This window comes from Lissotriton helveticus, chromosome 1_1 (assembly GCF_964261635.1).
Source record: "Lissotriton helveticus chromosome 1_1, aLisHel1.1, whole genome shotgun sequence".
Classification (NCBI taxonomy): Eukaryota; Metazoa; Chordata; class Amphibia; order Caudata; family Salamandridae; genus Lissotriton; species Lissotriton helveticus.
The window spans coordinates 1,316,268,857-1,316,291,282 of NC_136057.1; the positions used below are offsets into that span (position 1 = coordinate 1,316,268,857).

At 48.2% G+C, this 22,426-nt stretch overlaps 1 protein-coding gene across 17 annotated transcripts in view; it reads right to left on the minus strand.

Annotated features, from left to right (window-relative positions):
* Nucleotides 1–22,426, minus strand: part of LOC144823305 (uncharacterized) — a 559,034-nt gene that overhangs the window by 296,002 nt on the left and 240,606 nt on the right. For 15 of the 17 annotated variants that reach the window (XM_078681830.1, XM_078681822.1, XM_078681741.1 and 12 more), the window contains 3 exons: nucleotides 14,626–14,691; nucleotides 7,504–7,551; nucleotides 275–340 (listed from right to left, as the gene is read on the minus strand). In XM_078681830.1, coding sequence (XP_078537956.1) covers nucleotides 275–340; nucleotides 7,504–7,551; nucleotides 14,626–14,691 — 180 coding nt within the window. The remainder of the gene's footprint in view (nucleotides 1–274; nucleotides 341–7,503; nucleotides 7,552–14,625; nucleotides 14,692–22,426) is intronic. The other 2 variants (XM_078681801.1, XM_078681759.1) reach the window with 1 other exon arrangement.

Below are 22,426 nucleotides of genomic sequence, written 5' to 3' on the forward strand. Positions count from 1 at the left end.
AATAGTCTGGGACAGTTTTTATTGTGTACCAAAGCTAATACACAAGGCAAAGGTCTCTATGCTCTGAATTGTGTGCATCAGCAAAGCCTAGAAGGTCCATACAATGAAGAATGTAACAAAGGAACCAAGGGAACCAAGGTCCTTTTCTGTGTAGGATGATGGTCGAAATGTGAATCTACCTCTCTCTTTGTGTGATAAGCATTAGTGCCATAGTGCCCAACATGATATCTTTAAGATTTGCACAAATGCATTTCAACAGGCTGAATATGCTAACCTGTTTAATTGATGTTTCCTCGGTTTCTTGATCTGGCCTCTGGATGGCGGTATCAGGAGGTTGTGGCTGGAGGAAACAAAAAATACCCCTAACATTTACAACAAGATTCAATTAGGTGTGCTCCTTATATCCACTTTATTTTCACAAATCCATCAGATTTGATATGTGATGAATACTGGTTGTCTGAGGCCCTTGACCTCTTTTTCATTGGTGAAAGAGACATGAGTGAAGGCCAAACAATAATTTTAAGAAATGGAGGTATGTCAATACCATTGCAAAGACTTAATTCCACTGATGAAAAATTGATAATTGTATTAGAACTCAAAGGCTTGTCTTTGTATATAATAGTTTATGAAAATAGCAGATGTCATGGAAAGCTCAGGACAATCTAGAAAAAGTATACAATACTATTATATACCAACTGGGGATAAAGCGCAAACGTGGTAAATCATGGGTTAGGTGAAGGGGGAGAAGGAGTAGTTTCTGTCCTGTAACTCCAGTTCTGTAGTAGGGGTATCTCTGTTATAGTCATAATCTAGTGAATAGTCCCGCCAATGTGCGCGGACCCCGGAGCAATCAAAAATAATCTCATAAGTTGTCAAAGAATGCAGAACTGCACAGACACTTAAGAGAGAATTTAAAGACAGATAATGCAGCCTATTGGAAATTCTTGAAACTCTAGTGTGTGGCCGAATTGTACGATGTTGAGGACCCACCGATCCGATGTAATCATTTTCCAGTTGTGGAGATATTCTGATATCCTGCCCCCCACTGATGTTACTAGAGGGGGAGGAACAGTAGACAGAGCCATGTAGCCTCTATTGTCGTTTAGACTTATCTTTCCACTGACGTCCCTGTCGTCCTCTTGATGGTTGGCGAGAGAAAGACGCCGATTGACCCTGGCGCTGTGAGTATTGACGACTGAGAGGACTGAGAGTACGAAGAGTAGCGCTGTTGGTTGCCACCTCTGTAAGATGAAAAACATCTTCCTCTTGCACCCCTGAAAGGAACCTTCCGGTAATTCAAAGACCCCAAAGATCTTGCCGTATCCGTGTCCTTCTTGATGTCTTGAAGGGCATCATCTATATGCTTACCAAAAAGTATTTCTCCATCGTAAGGTAAGTCCAAATCTTATTTTGGACTTCTTGGCGAAACCAGGTTGCCCGAAGCCAGCCCTGCCGTCTTAAAACTGCTGATCCCGCAAGAGCTCAGAAAGCGGAGGTTGCTATGTCCATAGCACAATCTATCACCTCTGAAGATGAACGCTCTCCTTCTTCCAGAATTTTCTTGGCCTCTTCCTTTGCACCATCCGGAAGTTGGTCAACAAATGGGGACAAATCGCACCACATCTGGCGATCATATCTACCCAATATTGCAAGAGCATTTGTAGCTCGGACTACAAGGCTGGCCATTGAGGAGAACCTTTTTCCCACATTGTCCAGGCTTCTCCCTTCTTTTTCTGGCGGTGACGTCAGAGGCGCTAACAGATTCTTGGGCTTTCCTTGCGCCGCCTGGGAAATAACTGAATCCGGCTTTGGTTGAACAGTCAGGCAAGCGGGACTGTTTTCTGGAGCCTTATATTTTTCTCCAGCTAGGGAAGAACAGGAATGACCGTAGCTAGATTCTGCATTACTTTAGTACCTTCCGACCACACATGCTCAACTATCGGAAATGAACGGATAGATTTTCTGTAAGGCTCCTTAAGGTCGTAAAGGAAACAGTCCGACTGTACTGTAGTAATAGGAAGACCAAATCTCTTGGACGCTCTCTCCATAGGGTTATGGAAACCTCCAATGTCTGCTGGAGGAGAGGTAGCAGGATCCATCAATGGTGAGACTGGATCCTGAATAACATACTCGTCCCAATCTCTATCCGGGTCAGGGGCTTGATCTACCTGATGATCGTTATCAGTTGAGTTATCATCATCCTGAATAGCAATAACCTCCCCATGGCTTTCTTTTGGATCTGGCTCCGAAGCTCGGGAAACATGAGATGTTACTGGAACTGGAGGAGTAACAGGAATGGAAGGAGGAAGAAGCTGCGCTTGCTGGTCCGAAGCTTGAGACGGAAACCTTCTTTTGTAGTCCTGTAGCATCATCTGCAAGTCCGTTATGAGAGAAGAAGGCATTGTCACCATGTCTCGTTGTTGTTGAGGCCTCTCTTGCTGAACAAACTGGCGTTCCTCCGTATAGTAGTCCTCAGAGTCTGAATCATGGTACTTCACTTGAAGTTGGGATGGGCTATAAGCATCCCCATAAGGGCCATCCTCATCATCTGATTCCTCCTCAAAAAGCAAAGTTGGAGGTAAGAGTGTTACTCTGCGAGGCGAGGTCATCTCTGGGATGATCTGCTTTCTTTTTATAGAAATGTGGACCTTTTGAATCGTCGACAAGATCGTCGTTGGCGGGACCGCCGACGAGTCCGTCGACGGAGAGATGGACCTCGTCGACGGTGGACTGAGTTGACGGTGTTGTCGGCGATCTCGTCGTCATGATCATCACCGCTGTCGTCGTCGACGTCATTGACATCGTAGATGTTGTAGCCGTCGACGCTATCTTCGATGTTATCATCGTCGACGTTGAAGAAGTAAGCACCATCGTCAACGAGAAGGGAACCTTAAATGACGACGAAGATATCACTGCAGCCGCCGTCGACGAATCTGCCGTCGACGGTCCTGTCGACGGAGCTGTAACAGAACCCAAGGTAATTTTGGAAGTCGTCGTCGACGTACCAGATATTTTCGTCCTCGAAGGACGAAATTTCTTTTCCGATCTTCCTTCCTGAGGGACAGTAGCAGGTTTTTTGAATACCTTCTCCTTATCAGATGGTGGAGAAGCAATAGAAAAAGTTTTCTATACCATTTTTGATGACTGCGTCTCCTCAGTCCGTCTCAGCCTCTCCTTTACACCTCGGTGAGGAGATTGTTTGGGACTAGGCCTCTCAGACCTATCAGAGGTCACTTGCAGGGCCTTAACAGGGGGCTCAGAAGATGTTGAAGGGGAGGACCTACCCCTTTTCTTGGATCTCCTGGAGGATGAAGCTGAGGAAGAATCCTCACTGTCGGATGATATAACCTCCTTACAAGACTTCATTTTCTGCAACCAGGGTAACCAGCGGCCTTCCCGGTCTCTCAAGGTCTTTGTAGAGATCTTACAATCTGTGGCCTTGTGATCCGGGTACAAGCAGTAGATACAGTCCTTATGCTTGTCCTCAATGTAAAGCCTCTTCTTAGAACAGGTAGCACAAGCTCTGAATAATGCCTTCTTCTCTTTATCAGACATATTAGAGTAGAAAAAAGAAGAAAATTCCAAAACTGAAGAGAATTCTGAGCAGAGCTCAGAGGAGACTTCTTTAGCACGACGTGCGGTAGAAAATCTGAGGCTCTCTCAGGAGGGTTCTATTGGGTGAGGCTACTCTGATTGGTTGTTGCAAATTTGTTGGTCTCTTTTACAAAAAGAGGCGGAGAGGCTACAAAATTAGATGAGGCCTAGGCCTGTCTTTCACTTTTGTACCTACTGCTATGGTATTTTTCTATTACCGAGGCTCCAATTGCGATGACGGGGAATGATACAAAGCGATACAAAAGGGGATGATGGACGGAGCGTTTGAGCAAATGAAACACTCACCCCCAGTCAACTGATCTGGGTTTAATCCATCACCATTCTTTAGCCCACTCAGCCACCCCATTTCAGACATGGCTATATGCAAATCAGTCTGACCCTGTGCTTCATGGGAACAGTCCAGCCCGAACTACCAAGCCATGTCTTCCATGGACCGGAAACAAGCATCCTGGGACCGGTTTCAGATTCATAATCCTCATCAGCCAGGCTATCTTGAATTCAGTGGCCAAGTGAGCAAGGGACTCACGTCTGAGCATACCCTGCCACACTTAGGGCGAACAAAGCGATACAAAAGGGGATGATGCACGGAGCGTTTGAGCAAATCAAACACTCACCCCCAGTCAACTGATCTGGGTTTAATCCATGACCATTCTTTAGCCCACTCAGCCACCCCATTTCAGACATGGCTATATGCAAATCAGTCTGACCCTGTGCCTCATGGGAACAGTCCAGCCCGAATTGCCAAGCCATGTCTTCCATGGACCGGAAACAAGCATCCTGGGACCGGTTTCGGATTCATAATCCTCATCAGCCAGGCTATCTTGAATCCAGTGGCCAAGTAGGCAAGGGACTCACGTCTGAGCATACCCTGCCACACTTAGGGCGAACAAAGCGATACAAAAGGGGATGATCGACGGAGCGTTTGAGCAAATCAAACACTCACCCCCAGTCAACTGATCTGGGTTTAATCCATCACCATTCTTTAGCCCACTCAGCCACCCCCTTTCAGACATGGCTAGATGTAAATCAGTCTGACCCTGCGCCTCATGGGAACAGTCCAGCCCGAACTGCCAAGCCATGTCTTCCATGGACCGGAAACAAGCATCCTGGGACCGGTTTCGGATTCATAATCCTCATCAGCCAGGCTATCTTGAATCCAGTGGCCAAGGGAGCAAGGGACTCACGTCTGAGCATACCCTGCCACACTTAGGGCGAACAAAGCAATACAAAATGGGATGATGGACGGAGCGTTTGAGAAAATCAAACACCCACCCGCAGTCAACTGATCTGGGTTTAATCAATCACCATTCTTTAGCCCACTCAGCCACCCCATTTCAGACATGGCTATATGCAAATCAGTCTGACCCTGTGCCTCATGGGAACAGTCCAGCCCGAACTGCCAAGCCATGTCTTCCATGGACCGGAACAAGCATCCTGGGACCGGTTTCGGATTCATAATCCTCATCAGCCAGGCTATCTTGAATCCAGTGGCCAAGTGAGCAAGGGACTCACGTCTGAGCATACCCTGCCACACTTAGGGCGAACAAAACGATACAAAAGGGGATGATGGACTGAGCGTTTGAGCAAATCAAACACTCACCCCCAGTCAACTGATCTGGGTTTAATCCATCACCATTCTTTAGCCCACTCAGCCACCCCATTTCAGACATGGCTATATGCAAATCAGTCTGACCCTGTGCCTCATGGGAACAGTCCAGCCCGAACTGCCAAGCCATGTCTTCCATGGACCGTAAACAAGCATCCTGGGACCGGTTTCCGATTCATAATCCTCATCAGCCGCTTTGGCCGCAATAAGTGTGGCAGGGTATGCTCAGACGTAAGTCCTTTGCTCACTTTGCCACTGGATTCAAGCAAGCCGGGCTGAAGACGGCTGCAATGCCAGAAACCGGTCCTCGGAAGTTTGTTTCCGGTCCAGGGAAGGCATGGCTTGGAAGTTCGGGCTGGACTGTTCCCATGAGGCACAGGGTCAGACTGATTTGCATATAGCCATGTCTGAACTGGGGTGGCAGAGTGGGCTAAAGAACAGTGATGGATCAAACCCAGATCTTTTGACTGGGTGTGAGTGTTTGATTGGTTCTGATGCTCCGTCCATCACCACCCCCTTTTGTACCGCTTTGGCCGCAATAAGTGTGGCAGGGTATGCTCAGACGTGAGTCCCTTGCTCACTTTGCCACTGGATTCAAGCAAGCCGGGCTGAAGATGGCTGCAATGCCAGAAACCGGTCCTCGGAAGCTTGTTTCCGGTCCAGAGAAGGCATGGCTTGGCAGTTCGGGCTGGACTGTTCCCATGAGGCACAGGGTCAGACTGATTTGCATATAACCATGTCTGAACTGGGGTGGCAGAGTGGGCTAAAGAACGGTGATGGATCAAACCCAGATCTTTTGACTGGGTGTGAGTGTTTGATTGGTTCTGATGCTCCGTCCATCACCACCCCCTTTTGTACCGCTTTGGCCGCAATAAGTGTGGCAGGGTATGCTCAGACGAGAGTCCCTTGCTCACTTTGCCACTGGATTCAAGCAAGCCGGGCTGAAGACGGCTGCAATGCCAGAAACCGGTCCTCGGAAGCTTGTTTCCGGTCCAGGGAAGGCATGGCTTGGCAGTTCGGGCTTGACTGTTCCCATGAGGCACAGGGTCAGACTGATTTGCATATAGCCATGTCTGAACTGGGGTGGCAGAATGGGCTAAAGAACGGTGATGGATCAAACCCAGATCTTTTGACTGGGTGTGAGTGTTTGATTGGTCTGATGCTCCGTCCATCACCACCCCCTTTTGTACCGCATTGGCCGCAATAAGTGTGGCAGGGTATGCTCAGACGTGAGTCCCTTGCACACTTTGCCACTGGATTCAAGCAAGCCGGGCTGAAGACGGCTGCAAGGCCAGAAACCGGTCCTCGGAAGCTTGTTTCTGGTCCAGGGAAGGCATGGCTTGGCAGTTCGGGCTGGACTGTTCCAATGAGGCACAGGGTCAGACTGATTTGCATATAGCCATATCTGAACTGGGGTGGCAGAGTGGGCTAAAGAACGGTGATGGATCAAACCCAGATCTTTTGACTGGGTGTGAGTGTTTGATTGGTTCTGATGCTCTGTCCATCACCACCCCCTTTTGTACCGCTTGGGCCGCAATAAGTGTGGCAGGGTATGCTCAGACGTGAGTCCCTTGCTCACTTTGCCACTGGGTTCAAGCAAGCCGGGCTGAAGACGGCTGCAATGCCAGAAACCGGTCTTTGGAAGCTTGTTTCTGGTCCAGGGAAGGCATGGCTTGGCAGTTCGGGCTGGACTGTTCCCATGAGGCACAGGGTCAGACTGATTTGCATATAGCCATGTCTGAACTGGGGTGGCAGAGTGGGCTAAAGAACGGTGATGGATCAAACCCAGATCTTTCGACTGGGTGTGAGTGTTTGATTGGTTCTGATGCTCCGTCCATCACCACCCCCTTTTGTACCGGGGAATGATACAAAGCATGGGTATCTATGAAAGTCCAATCCTGGGGCAATTAACAATAGCTGAAATTAGTTCAAACGTTCTATCCATCACTTTTTGTATACTACAGTATATAAATCTTTGTTGAAAATAACAGATTTCTAGAAAAGGATGCGATGATAAAATAGACAAGTAAAGAGGTAGAGATAGAGAGATTTGGAATTAAGAGCTAAAGTAGTCAGCGTCTTTTAGGATGCGAAGAGGAAGAAAATGAGCATGAATTACATTGAGTCTCTTTTTAACTGGAAATACTTAACAATATGAACAATTCTATACAATAATTCTACTTTTAGGAAGTCTAAGCTGATGCAATTTAGTTTCAAAGAACTGGAAACGTTTTAGACTGTTATCATAAGAGCAGTATATATCTGAGAATAAAACTACTTACTGCGTCTTTTGTGCCCTTTTCACCATCCACTGCGCTAGGAGGTGGACTCTAAAGGCAACAGAAAATGTCAGAAAGAATTGTTATGAATGACAAACTATGAAAATGAATGTAGAGTTTTCACAAGTGCAATCATAGTCTCTATAAAACACATGACTGCAGTGACACCTTTATTTAGATAAGGCCAGATCCACGTAAAAGCAGTGTTAAGTGTGATGTAAGGGGCTTAGACTGCATTTATGACAAAGTAATACAGCATTGCAACATGTAAAATCTAATTCTTTTATCAACCAAACAGTAATCATTACACACTTTGATCGTTCATTTAGTCACCTTAAAATATTCCAGTAGAATACACTCCTGTCTTTTACATTTTTACGTTAACACACTACTCATGCAAATGTCATAAAAACCTGTCGAAACACTATTTCTGTTTTGTGCACCCCAGTCTAAGCTACAAATTGTGTTAATACCTTAAATACAATGTGTGGGAATCCTATTACTAACTCATGGTACTGTTACTTATTTTTGTGACTCTCCAAATGGGTCGGAAGGTGTAAGTATGAGCACTGAACAGCAATATTAACTCATTCCACATAATGAGGGCCTATGAATATGGAAGTCTCCGTTTTTTCTGCGACAAAATACCTGAAGAACAAGTTACTTACCTTCGGTAACGCTTTTTCTGGTAGATACAATATCTGCCTGTGGATTCCTCACCTTGTGAATATCCCCTTGCGTCAGCAACATTCGGAATTTTTTTTGTAGCCTCGCGCCGACGTGGACTCGGATGTCATAGAGACACGACATCGCTCGCGACTCCGCTGACGTCACCGACGCCTATAACAGGCCCACGCCGGCGTGATGACATCAGTTCCGCCCTTTTTTCCGTGCCATCGAGGCACACGGACGGACCAATGACAGTAGAAAGGTATACAGTATACACAGTACACAATAGTAAGGGCAAAACACACAGTGTAAAGCAAATGCAGGAAAGCAATAGAAACATTTCCATGACAGCAAAATATATATACATTACATTACAGTAACTCTGGTATAGAAGAGTGGACAACGGGGAGGCGGGTGGGTCAGTGAGGAATCCACAGGCAGATATTGTATCTACCAGAAAAAGCGTTACCGAAGGTAAGTAACTTGTTCTTCTGATAGATACATCTGCCGTGTGGATTCCTCACCTTGTGCATAGAGTCCCACAGCAGTCCCTACTCCCGGAGGAGGGTGTCTACTCTTCTAAACCAGGAAATCCTGAAGGACAGAACGCGCAAAGTGGCCGTCCCTCCTCACTTCGGAATCCAAGCAGTAATGCTTCGCGAAAGTGTGGAGGGAAGACCAAGTTGCCGCTCTACATATATCCTCAACAGGCACACCTCTAGCCAATGCTGAGGTCGAAGATTTAGCTCTAGTTGAATGAGCCCTTATACCCTCTGGAGGTTCCTTACCGGCCAAAGAGTAGCAGATCTTAATGCAGAGGATGATCCATCTCGACAAGGTTCTTTTATGGACCGCTCTTCCTTTCTTGCAGCCAGCAAACCCAATGAAGAGCTGGTCATCCAAACGAAAGTCTTTAGATCTGTCCAAGTAAAAAGACACTGCCCATTTGGGGTCCAGACGGTGTAGTCTCTCTTCCTCCTTAGAAGGGTGAGGGGGAGGATAGAAGGTAGGTAGGGTAATGGACTGTCCTAAATGGAAAGGAGTTACCACCTTAGGAAGAAAAGCAGCCCTGGTCCTAAGAACCATTCGATCAGCATGAATGGTCAAGAAAGGGGGCTTGAAACTAAGAGCTTGAAGCTCACTTACCCTCCTTGCCGAGGTTATTGCAACGAGGAAGACTGTTTTAAGAGTAAGAAGTCTCATGGGACATTTGTGAAGAGGCTCAAAGGGAGCACCCATCAGAAAAGTCAAGACAAGATTTAAGTCCCACTGAGGCACAATGAAAGGAGAAGGAGGGAACTTATTTGTGAGGCCCTTCAAAAATCTTAAAACCACAGGAGACTTAAAAAGAGATGGCTGGTCAGGCAAGCAGAGAAATGCCAACAGGGCAGAAATATAGCCCTTCACTGTGGCACCAGCAAGCCCCTGTTGCACCAGGTAAAGGGCAAACTGGAGAACATCAGACAAATGGGCTCTCAAAGGGTCAATAGACTTTTCCCCACACCACATGACAAATTTTGACCATCTATAAAAATAAATGGACTTAGTGGAGTCACGCCTGGCTGACAAGATGACATCCACAACGTCAGGCGGGAGGGAAAAGGAATTCAGGTTGCCCCGTTCAATCTCCAGGCATGAAGGTGTAATGTCTGGAGGTGGGGGTGTAGAACCTGCCCCTCCATCTGAGAGAGGAGGTCTGCCCTGAGAGGGAGATGGAGCGGCGGGTGAGAGGAGAGGTGGAGAAGATCTGTATACCACACCCTTCTTGGCCAGTCCGGGGCGACCAATATGACTTGGGCCCGGTCTTGGCGAATCTTCCTCAGAACCCGAGGAATCAAAGGTATGAGAGGAAACGCGTAAAGGAGTTGATTTCTCCAACTCAACTGAAACGCATCCCCAAAGCTCCTTGCATCGGAAACTGGAGACTGCAGAACGACAGGCAGTGAGCATTCTCGCGAGTGGCGAACAGGTCCACCCGAGGAGTCCCCCACATCCGAAAGATGTCGTGAACTACCTCTGGGTGAAGCCTCCACTCGTGGTCGGCAGAGAACTGCCGACTGAGACTGTCTGCACGAACGTTCAGAACCCCGGCCAGATGATTTGCCATCAGACAAATCTGATGGTCCTGAACCCAGGACCAGAGACGCAGAGCCTCTCTGCAGAGACACTGCGACCCCACTCCTCCCTGTTTGTTGATATACCACATCGCGGTCGTGTTGTCCGTCAGGACTTGAACCGAACAACCGCGAAGGGAAGGGAGGAAGGCCTTGAGCGCCAAACGTATCGCCCGCAATTCTAGAAGGTTGATGTGAAGCAACCTTTCCTCTGGAGACCAAAGACCTTTGACCTCCAGATCCCCCAGATGAGCACCCCACCCTAGAGTGGATGCATCCGTTATCACTGTGGCCACCGGAGGAGGCAGCTGAAAAGGCTTCCCCTGAGACAGGTTGCCTTCCACGCCCCACCAAGACAGATCCGCCGCAGCTTCTCTGGAGATCCTCACTGACTCCCTGAGATCTCCGTTGTGCTGATACCACTGCCTGCGGAGGCACCACTGGAGCGCCCTCATGTGCCAGCGTGCATGGTTGACCAACAGAATGCATGAAGCCATCAGACCGAGCAGGCGAAGGACCTTCAGGACTGGAACGACCGCTCCATTGTAAAATAAAGGAATCATTTCCTGTATGTCGTGAATCCTTTGAAGGGGAGGGAATGCACGACATACAGTTGTGTCCAGTACAGCACCTATGAACAGGTTGCGCTGGGAGGGCACCAGGTGAGACTTGGGTACATTTATCGAAAAACCCAACCTGTACAACAACTGGGTTGTCTCCTGCAGATGATGGAGCACTCTCTCTGACGACTCTGCCTTGATCAGCCAGTCGTCCAAATAAGGGAATACAGGAATCCCTGATCTTCTGAGATGCGCCGCCATCACTGCCATCACCTTGGTGAAGACTCGAGGTGCTGTAGTAAGACCAAACGGAAGGACCGCAAACTGATAGTGCTGCGATCCCACCGTAAAACGGAGATACTTCTTGTGCGACTTCAGGATTGGGATATGAAAATACGCATCCTGCAAGTCGAGGGACACCATCCAGTCTTCTTCCAGCAGAGCCTGAAGAACCTGAGCAAGGGTGAGCATCTTGAATTTCTCCTGCTTTAGATAAAAATTCAAGATCCTGAGATCCAGGATTGGACGAAGCCTGCCATCCTTCTTGGGTATCAGGAAATACCGGGAGTAGCATCCCTGACCCCTTTCCTGCTCCGGAACCACCTCTATCGCACCTTTTCTCAATAAAGTTTGAACTTCCTCCTGAAGGAGTAACAGGTGTTCCTCTGAGCAATATCCCTGACAAGGAGGGTAATTTGGAGGGAATTCCCGAAAGGGAAGGGCATACCCCTTTTCTACGAGATTGAGAACCCAAAGATCTGATGTAACCGATTCCCAATCCCGTAGAAAGTGGGTAAGCCGACCCCCCACCGGACCCACATGATCCTGAATGGCGGATCTAGGGCTTCTTTTCCGTGGCTGGGGGGTTGGAGGAGGTGGAGGAGGAAGAGGCTTGACGTCCTCGAGGACGTGCTCTCTGCTTTCCCCTGTATGACCTATACAAGGTATTTTGCTGCTGCTGCTGTTGTTGCTGCTGCTGCTGACCTTGTCTATATGAACGAAAGGAAGAGCGACCAAACCCTCTGAATTTCCTGGTTGTAGAACCTCTGATCTGAAGGCCAAGAGATCTAGCGGTTGCTCTGCTATCCTTGAATCTCTCCAAGGCCGTGTCTGCTTTCTTTCCAAAAAGTCCTTCACCATCGAAAGGCAAATCCAATAAAGCAGACTGCACATCAGCTGAAAAATCAGATGACTTCAACCAAGCCGAACGCCTTGTGGCAACCGCTGTGCCCATGATTCTTGCCACCGAATCAGCAGTATCGAGGCCGCTTTGTATGACCTGACGGGCTGCCGCTTGAGAGTCAGATAAAACTTCCTCAAAGTCTTTTCTGCTATCCTCCGGAACCTTAGGGATCAATGAACGCATAGAGTCCATAAGTGCATGTACATATCTACCCATAAGGCAAGTGGCATTAGATGATTTTAATGCCATACTAGCAGAAGAAAAAGTCTTTTTGGCGACTTGATCCTGTTTCCTGGCCTCTTTGTCGCCAGGCACCTGCGGAAAAGCACCAACCGACTTCTTAGAACAAGCAGCCTGAATCACCAAGCTCTCAGGAGAAGGGTGAGATGATAAGAAGGCAGGATCTTCAGGAGCCACTCTATACCTCCTAGCCACACTTTTTGAACTGCAGGAGCAGAAAAAGGTTTCTTCCATACTTCCATAATGGGCTCTGTTAAAGCATCATTAAATGGTAGTAAAGGTTCCACCGCTGAGTTCGGAGGATGAAGAACCTGTCAGTAAATTTGACTTAAATTCGACAGTAGGTAAAGTCAAACCTAAAAGTCCTGCTGCCTTCTTCATAACAACGTGGTATGGCTGAACATCTCTAGAGGGTGTATCAGACCCCGAAGGTAAAGCCCATTCTGGAGAAAATTCAAGACCACTCGCCTCTGCCAGGTCCTCGAAATCATTCCCATCCAGCTCGCCTTCTTCCAAGTCTGAATGAGACTCACAAAATCTCGTTGAGCCTCTCTCCTAGACCTCAGTTTAACTCGAAGTGCAGCCGGATCCAATGTCGAATCCGACGGCGCCGGAGCCGACGTCGGAATCAAATCCGAAGGCTTGGAAGGATGTTCCATAGACTTGCTTGGAGCCGGCGACGCCGGAGCCGGAGTCGTCAACTTCGGTCGAGCCGGCGTCGATATCGGCGTCGACCTCGGTGGAGCCTGGTACTGCCACAGCGGGGTCGGGGCTGGCATATATGGCATGAAAGGTGCCGGAGCATATGAGTGAGGTACACCCAAATTAAAAGCCATTGGACCCATGGGACCCGAAGGTGCTCCAGAGGGGTGCCATGATCTTGAGAAAACACCATACATCGCGTTTAGAAACGCAGAAGGGTCCTGACCTGGAGCTGGAAATGGTGGATGCTCAGGTTGACCTCAAGGCAGATTAGAATCTGTTAAATTAACAGGATTCGAAGTCTCCTCTTCAACAGGAACTCCATCGGCGTCCTCCGGATTCGAAGATGGAGACGGAGCCGGAGTCGGATCCGGAACCGGAGTCGGAGAATGGACTATCGACTCCGAAGGTGAGGCCTCACCTTCCTGATCCGACACTTGTGGAGGAATTACCTTCGACTTCATTTTCTTTGGAGATTTCGATCTTGAGCCAGACCTATCATCCGAATGACATCGGGACTCATGTCTCCTCTTCTTATGTTTTCTACGAGAGCCGGAAGCATGATCAGATGAAGACTTCGAGACCGACGCCTCACGAGATCTCGACCTGGACCTCGACTTCGATCTCTTCGAGTGTTTTGAAGATCTTCTAACTTTACTCGCCTTCAGCTTAGCCACAAGAAGTTTGACTCCCTTTCTCGTAGAGCCTTCGGATTCATTTTCTGACACGATGAACACCCATCCACGTCGTGGTCAGAGCTCAGACACCAAATGCAGTCTTGGTGTGGGTCCGTAACGGACATCATCTTTCCACATTCTCTACAAGGCTTAAAACCTGTTTTCTTTGTCGACATCACAATCGAAGAAAAAGGGCAGAGAATGGAGAATCTAAGAAAAATAGTAACAAAGTCACCAGTAAAGCTACAGAGTATTCCGAAACCGTTAGCGTCGACGACGCGGAAAAAAGGGAACTGATGTCATCACGCCGGCGTGGGCCTGTTATAGGCGTCGGTGACGTCAGCGAGTCGCGAGCGATGTCGTGTCTCTATGACGTCCGAATCCACGTTGGCGCGAGGCTACAAAAAGAATTTCCGAATGTTGCTGACGCAAGGGGATATTCACAAGGTGAGGAATCCACACGGCAGATGTATCTATCAGAAACTGACTTCATGGAACAGCAAATACATATCCACAAATCATAGAACAGCAGCTCAGAGTATGACAATGTATCTGAAAGGCCACGTGTAGAAAAAGACGAAAAATTACATCTGACAGATGGAACCTTATATATCAGGGTTGGACTGCACTGTGGGAGCAGTAGTGAAACAGTGGATAAAGACTGACCACACCACAGCATTGAGATGTAAATAGATAAGACAAAGGGAATAGTCTGGGACAGTTTTTATTGTGTACCAAAGCTAATACACAAGGCAAAGGTCTCTATGCTCTGAATTGTGTGCATCAGCAAAGCCTAGAAGGTCCATACAATGAAGAATGTAACAAAGGAACCAAGGGAACCAAGGTCCTTTTCTGTGTAGGATGATGGTCGAAATGGGAATCTACCTCTCTCTTTGTGTGATAAGCATTAGTGCCATAGTGCCCAACATGATATCTTTAAGATTTGCACAAATGCATTTCAACAGGCTGAATATGCTAACCTGTTTAATTGATGTTTCCTCGGTTTCTTGATCTGGCCTCTGGATGGCGGTATCAGGAGGTGGTGGCTGGAGGAAACAAAAAATACCCCTAACATTTACAACAAGACTCAATTAGGTGTGCTCCTTATATCCACTTTATTTTCACAAATCCATCAGATTTGATATGTGATGAATACTGGTTGTCTGAGGCCCTTGGCCTCTTTTTCATTGGTGAAAGAGACATGAGTGAAGGCCAAACAATAATTTTAAGAAATGGAGGTATGTCAATACCATTGCAAAGACTTAATTCCACTGATGAAAAATTGATAATTGTATTAGAACTCAAAGGCTTGTCTTTGTATACAATAGTTTATGAAAATAGCAGATGTAATGGAAAGCTCAGGACAATCTAGAAAAAGTATACAATACTATTATATACTAACTGGGGATAAAGCGCAAACGTGGTAAATCATGGGTTAGGTGAAGGGGAGGAGTAGTTTCTGTCCTGTAACTCCAGTTCTGTAGTAGGGGTATCTCTGTTATAGTCATAATCTAGTGAATAGTCCCGCCAATGTGCGCGGACCCCGGAGCAATCAAAAATAATCTCATAAGTTGTCAAAGAATGCAGAACTGCACAGACACTTAAGAGAGAATTTAAAGACAGATAATGCAGCCTATTGGAAATTCTTGAAACTCTAGTGTGTGGCCGAATTGGACGATGTTGAGGACCCACCGATCCGATGTAATCATTTTCCAGTTGTGGAGATATTCTGATATCCTGCCCCCCACTGATGTTACTAGAGGGGGAGGAACAGTAGACAGAGCCATGTAGCCTCTATTGTCGTTTAGACTTATCTTTCCACTGACGTCCCTGTCGTCCTCTTGATGGTTGGCGAGAGAAAGACGCCGATTGACCCTGGCGCTGTGAGTATTGGGGTTTGTACGACTGAGAGGACTGAGAGTACGAAGAGTAGCGCTGTTGGTTGCCACCTCTGTAAGATGAAAAACATCTTCCTCTTGCACCCCTGAAAAGAACCTTCCGGTAATTCAAAGACCCCAAAGATCTTGCCGTATCCGTGTCCTTCTTGATGTCTTGAAGGGCATCATCTATATGCTTACCAAAAAGTATTTCTCCATCGTAAGGTAAGTCCAAATCTTATTTTGGACTTCTTGGCGAAACCAGGTTGCCCGAAGCCAGGCCGGCCCTCTTAAAACTGCTGATCCCGCAAGAGCTCGGAAAGCGGTGGTTGCTATGTCCATAGCACAATCTATCACCTCTGAAGATGAACGCTCTCCTTCTTCCAGAATTTTCTTGGCCTCTTCCTTTGCACCATCCGGAAGTTGGTCAACAAATGGGGACAAATCGCACCACATCTGGCGATCATATCTACCCAAGATTGCAAGAGCATTTGTAGCTCGGACTAGAAGGCTGGCCATTGAGGAGAACCTTTTTCCCACATTGTCCAGCACCCTTCTTTTTCCGGCGGTGACGTCAGAGGCGCTAACGGATTCTTGGGCTTTCCTTGCGCCACCTGGGAAATAACTGAATCCGGCTTTGGTTGAACAGTCAGGCAAGCGGGACTGTTTTCTGGAGCATTATATTTTTTCTCCAGCCGGGGAAGAACAGGAATGACCGTAGCTAGATTCTGCATTACTTTAGTACCTTCCGACCACACATGCTCAACTATCGGAAATGAACGGATAGATTTTCTGTAAGGCTCCTTAAAGTCGTAAAGGAAACAGTCCGACTGTACTGTAGTAATAGGAAGACCAAATCTCTTGGACGCTCTCCCCATAAGGTTATGGAAATCTCCAATGTCTGCTGGAGGAGACGTAGCAGGATCCATCAATGGTGAGACTGGATCCTGAATAACATACTCGTCCCAATCTCTATCCGGGTCAGGGGCTTAATCTACCTGATGATCGTTATCAGTTGAGTTATCATCATCCTGAATAGCAATAACCTCCCCATGGCTTTCTTTTGGATCTGGCTCCGAAGCTCGGGAAACATGAGGTGTTACTGGAACTGGAGGAGTAACAGGAATGGAAGGAGGAAGAAGCTGCGCTTGCTGGTCCGAAGCTTGAGACGGAAACCTTCTTTTGTAGTCCTGTAGCATCATCTGCAAGTCCGTTATGAGAGAAGAAGGCATTGTCACCATGTCTCGTTGTTGTTGAGGCCTCTCTTGCTGAACAAACTGGCATTCCTCCGTATAGTAGTCCTCAGAGTCTGAATCATGGTACTTCACTTGAAGTTGGGATGGGCTTTAAGCATCCCCATAAGGGCCATCCTCATCATCTTATTCCTCCTCGAAAAGCAAAGTTTTTAAGAGTGTTAATCTGCGAGGCGAGGTAATCTCTGGGGTGATCTGCTGTCTTTTTATAGAAATGTGGACCTTTTGAATCGTCGACGAGATCGTCGGCGGCGGGACCGCCGACGAGTCCGTCGACGGAGAGATGGACCTCGTCGACGGTGGACTGAGTTGACGGTGTCGTCGGCAATCTCGTCGTCATGATCATCACCGCTGTCGTCGTCGACGTCATTGACATCGTCGATGTTGTAGCCGTCGACGCTATCTTCGATGTTATCATCGTCGACGTTGAAGAAGTAAGCACCATCGTCGACGAGAAGGGAACCTTAAATGACGACGAAGATATCACTGCAGCCGCCGTCGACGAAGCTGCCGTCGACGGTCCTGTCGACGGAGCTGTAACAGAACCCAAGGTAATTTTGGAAGTCGTCGTCGACGTACCAGATATTTTCGTCCTCGAAGGACGAAATTTCTTTTCCGATCTTCCTTCCTGAGGGACAGTAGCAGGTTTTTTGAATACCGTCTCCTTATCAGATGGTGGAGAAGCAATAGAAGGAGTTTTCTATACCATTTTTGATGACTGCGTCTCCTCAGTCCGTCTCAGCCTCTCCTTTACACCTCGGTGAGGAGATTGTTTGGGACTAGGCCTCTCAGACCTATCAGAGGTCACTTGCAGGGCCTTAACAGGGGGCTCAGAAGATGTTGAAGGGGAGGACCTACCCCTTTTCTTGGATCTCCTGGAGGATGAAGCTGAGGAAGAATCCTCACTGTCGGATGATATAACCTCCTTACAAGACTTCATTTTCTGCAACCAGGGTAACCAGCGGCCTTCCCGGTCTCTCAAGGTCTTTGTTGAGAAAGTCCTGCAGATCTTACAATCTGTGGCCTTGTGATCCGGGTACAAGCAGTAGATACAGTCCGTATGCATGTCCTCAATGTAAAGCCTCTTCTTAGAACAGGTAGCACAAGCTCTGAATAATGCCTTCTTCTCTTTATCAGACATATTAGAGTAGAAAAAAGAAGAAAATTCCAAAACTGAAGAGAAATCTGAGCAGAGCTCAGAGGAGACTTCTTTAGCACGACGTGCGGTAGAAAATCTGAGGCTCTGAGGCTCTCTCAGGAGGGTTCTATTGGGTGAGGCTACTCTGATTGGTTGTTGCAAATTTGTTGGTCTCTTTTACAAAAAGAGGCGGAGAGGCTTCAAAATTAAATGAGGCCTAGGCCTGTCTTTCACTTTTGTACCTACTGCTATGGTATTTTTCTATTACCGAGGCTCCAATTCCGATGACGGGGAATGATACAAAGCGATACAAAAGGGGATGATGGACGGAGCGTTTGAGCAAATCAAACACTCACCCCCAGTCAACTGATCTGGGTGTAATCCATCACCATTCTTTAGCCCACTCAGCCACCCCATTTCAGACATGGCTATATGCAAATCAGTCTGACCCTGCGCCTCATGGGAACAGTCCAGCCCGAACTGCCAAGCCATGTCTTCCATGGACCGGAAACAAGCATCCTGGGACCGGTTTCGGGTTCATAATCCTCATCAGCCAGGCTATCTTGAATCCAGTGGCCAAGTGAGCAAGGGACTCACGTCTGAGCATACCCTGCCACACTTAGGGCGAACAAAGCGATACAAAAGGGGATGATGGACGGAGCGTTTGAGCAAATCAAACACTCACCCCCAGTCAACTGATCTGGGTTTAATCCATCACCATTCTTTAGCCCACTCAGCCACCCCATTTCAGACATGGCTATATGCAAATCAGTCTGACCCTGTGCCTCATGGGAACAGTCCAGCCCGAACTGCCAAGCCATGTCTTCCATGGACCGGAAACAAGCATCCTGGGACCGCTTTCGGATTCCTAATCCTCATCAGCCAGGCTATCTTGAATCCAGTGGCCAAGTGAGCAAGGGACTCACGTCTGAGCATACCCTGCCACACTTAGGGCGAACAAAACGATACAAAAGGGGATGATGGACGGAGCGTTTGAGCAAATCAAACACTCACCCCTAGTCAACTGATCTGGGTTTAATCCATCACCATTCTTTAGCCCACTCAGCCACCCCATTTCAGACATGGCTATATGCAAATCAGTCTGACCCTGTGCCTCATGGGAACAGTTCAGCCCGAACTGCCAAGCCATGTCTTCCATGGACCGGAAGAACAAGTTACTTACCTTCGGTAACGCTTTTTCTGGTAGATACAATATCTGCCTGTGGATTCCTCACCTTGTGAATATCCTCTTGCGTCAGCAACATTCGGAATTTTTTCTTCGTAGCACGCCGGCGTGGACGACGTCACAGGAGCACGGCATCGCGCGCGACTCCGTCTCACGTCACCGACTCCTTATCAGGCCCACGTCGGCGTGATGACGTCAGTTCCGCCCTTTTTTCCGTGCCTTTGAGGCACCCGGACGGATCAACGACAGTAAATATGCATATATACAATGTACACAGTACATACAAACCAAAATAGCACACAATGCATAGCAAAGGCATCAAAACCCAAAATATAAACAAACAATAAAACCAGGTATAGCAGAGTGGACAACGGGGAGGCGGGTGGGCATGTGAGGAATCCACAGGCAGATATTGTATCTACCAGAAAAAGCGTTACCGAAGGTAAGTAACTTGTTCTTCTGATAGATACATCTGCCGTGTGGATTCCTCACCTTGTGAATAGAGTCCCACAGCAGTCCCCACTCCCGGAGGAGCGTGACCACTCTGCTATACCAGGAAATCTTGGAGAACAGAGCGCGCGAAGTGGCCGTCCCTCCTCACCTCGGAATCCAAGCAGTAATGCTTCGCGAAAGTGTGGAGGGAGGCCCAAGTCGCAGCCCTACAAATGTCCTCAACAGGAACACCTCTAGACAAAGCAGATGTTGCAGACTTTGCTCTAGTTGAATGTGCTCTAATACCCTCAGGAGGGTCCTTACCCGCCAAGGAGTAGCAAATCTTGATGCACCGGATTATCCACCTGGAAAGTGTGCGCTTGTCCACCGCTCTGCCCTTCTTGCAGCCAGCAAAACCAACAAACAGCTGGTCATCCATCCGGAAGTCTTTAGTTCTGTCCAGATAAAAAGACACCGCCCTCTTAGGGTCCAAACGGTGAAGTCTCTCCTCCTCCTTGGAAGGGTGAGGGGGAGGATAGAAGGTAGGAAGGGTAATGGATTGTCCTAGATGGAAGGGAGTTACCACCTTAGGCAGAAAAGCAGCCCTGGTCCTAAGAACCAGCCTTTCAGCATGAATGGTCAGGAATGGGGGTTTGGAACTAAGAGCCTGAAGCTCACTCACCCTCCTTGCCGAGGTGATTGCTACTAAGAAGACCGTCTTGAAAGACAAAAGCCTCATGGGACACTTGTGTAAGGGTTCGAAGGGGGAACCCATCAAATAGGTTAACACAAGATTCAAATCCCAATGAGGAATAACAAAAGGAGTAGGAGGGAATCTATTAGTGAGTCCCTTCAAGAATCTTAAAACCACTGGAGACTTAAAAAGAGAAGGCTGATCCGGCAAACAAAGAAAAGCCGCCAAAGCCGAAAGATACCCCTTGACCGTGGCAACAGCAAATCCTTGCTGCGCCAAAGAAAGAGCAAACTGCAAAATGTCAGACAAATGAGCCTTCAAAGGGTCAACATCTCTCTCCCTACACCAAGAGACAAATTTAGACCACCTATACGAATAAATGGACTTAGTGGAGTCACGCCTGGCAGAAAGAATGACATCCACCACATCGTGAGGGAGAGAAAAAGAATTCAAGTTGCCCCGTTCAATCTCCAGGCATGAAGGTGTAATGTCTGGAGGTGGGGGTGTAGAACCTGCCCCTCCATCTGAGAGAGGAGATCTGCCCTGTGAGGGAGACGGAGCGGCGGGTGAGAGGAGAGGTGGAGAAGGTCTTTGTACCACACCCTTCTTGGCCAGTCCGGGGCGACCAATATGACTTGGGCCGGTCCTGGCAAATCTTCCTCAGAACCCGAGGAATCAAGGGTATGGGAGGAAACGCGTAAAGGAGTTGATTCTTCCAACTCAACTGAAACGCGTCCCCCAAGGCTCCTTGCATCGGAAACTGGAGACTGCAGAATGACAGGCAGTGAGCATTCTCGCGAGTGGCGAACAGGTCCACCCGAGGAGTCCCCCACATCTGAAAGATGTCGTGAACCACCTCCGGGTGAAGCCTCCACTCGTGGTCGGCAGAGAACTGCCGACTGAGACTGTCTGCACGAACGTTCAGTACCCCGGCCAGATGATTTGCCATCAGACAAATCTGATGATCCTGAACCCAGGACCAGAGACGCAGAGCCTCTCTGCAGAGACACTGTGACCCTACTCCTCCCTGTTTGTTGACATACCACATCGCGGTCGTGTTGTCCGTCAGGACTTGAACCGACTGACCCCGAAGGGAAGGGAGGAAGGCCTTGAGCGCCAAACGTATCGCCCGCAATTCTAGAAGTGTGATATGAAGCAACCTTTCCTCTGGAGACCAAAGCCCTTTGACCTCCAGGTCCCCCAGATGAGCGCCCCACCCTAGAGTGGATGCATCCGTTATCACTGTGGCCACCGATGGAGGAAGTTGAAAAGGCTTTCCTTGAGACAGATTGCCTTCCACGCCCCACCAAGACAGATCCGCTGCAGTTTCTCTGGAGATCCTCACTGACTCCCTGAGATCTCCGTTGTGATACCACTGCCTGCGGAGGCACCACTGGAGTGCCCTCATGTGCCAGCGTGCATGATTGACCAACAGAATGCAAGAAGCCATCAGACCGAGCAGACGAAGGACCTTCAAGACTGGAACAACCGCTCCATTGTAAAATAAAGGAATCATTTCCTGTATGTCGTGAATCCTTTGAGGTGGAGGGAATGCACGACATACAGTAGTGTCCAGTACCGCACCTATGAACAGGTTGCGCTGGGAGGGCACCAGGTGAGACTTGGGTACATTTATCGAAAAACCCAACCTGTGTAACAACTGAGTTGTCTCTTGCAGATGATGAAGCACATTCTCCGGCGACTCCGCTTTGATCAGCCAGTCGTCCAGATAGGGGAACACAGGAATCGCCGATCTTCTGAGATGCGTAGCCACCACTGCCATCACCTTGGTGAAAACTCGAGGCGCAGTAGTAAGCCCAAAAGGAAGGACCGCAAACTGGTAGTGTTGCGATCCCACCGTAAAACGGAGATACTTCCTGTGCGACTTCAGGATTGGGATGTGAAAATACGCATCCTGCAAGTCGATCGACACCATCCAGTCTTCTTCCATCAGCGCTTGAAGAACCTGTGCAAGTGTGAGCATTTTGAACTTCTCCTGTTTGAGATAGAGGTTCAAAATCCTGAGGTCCAGGATTGGCCGAAGTCTGCCATCCTTCTTGGGTATCAGGAAATACCGGGAGTAGCACCCCTGACCCCTTTCCTGCTCTGGAACCACCTCTATCGCACCCTTTCCGAATAGTGCCAGGACTTCTTCCTGCAGGAGAAGAAGATGGTCCTCCGAACAATAACCTTGGCAAGGA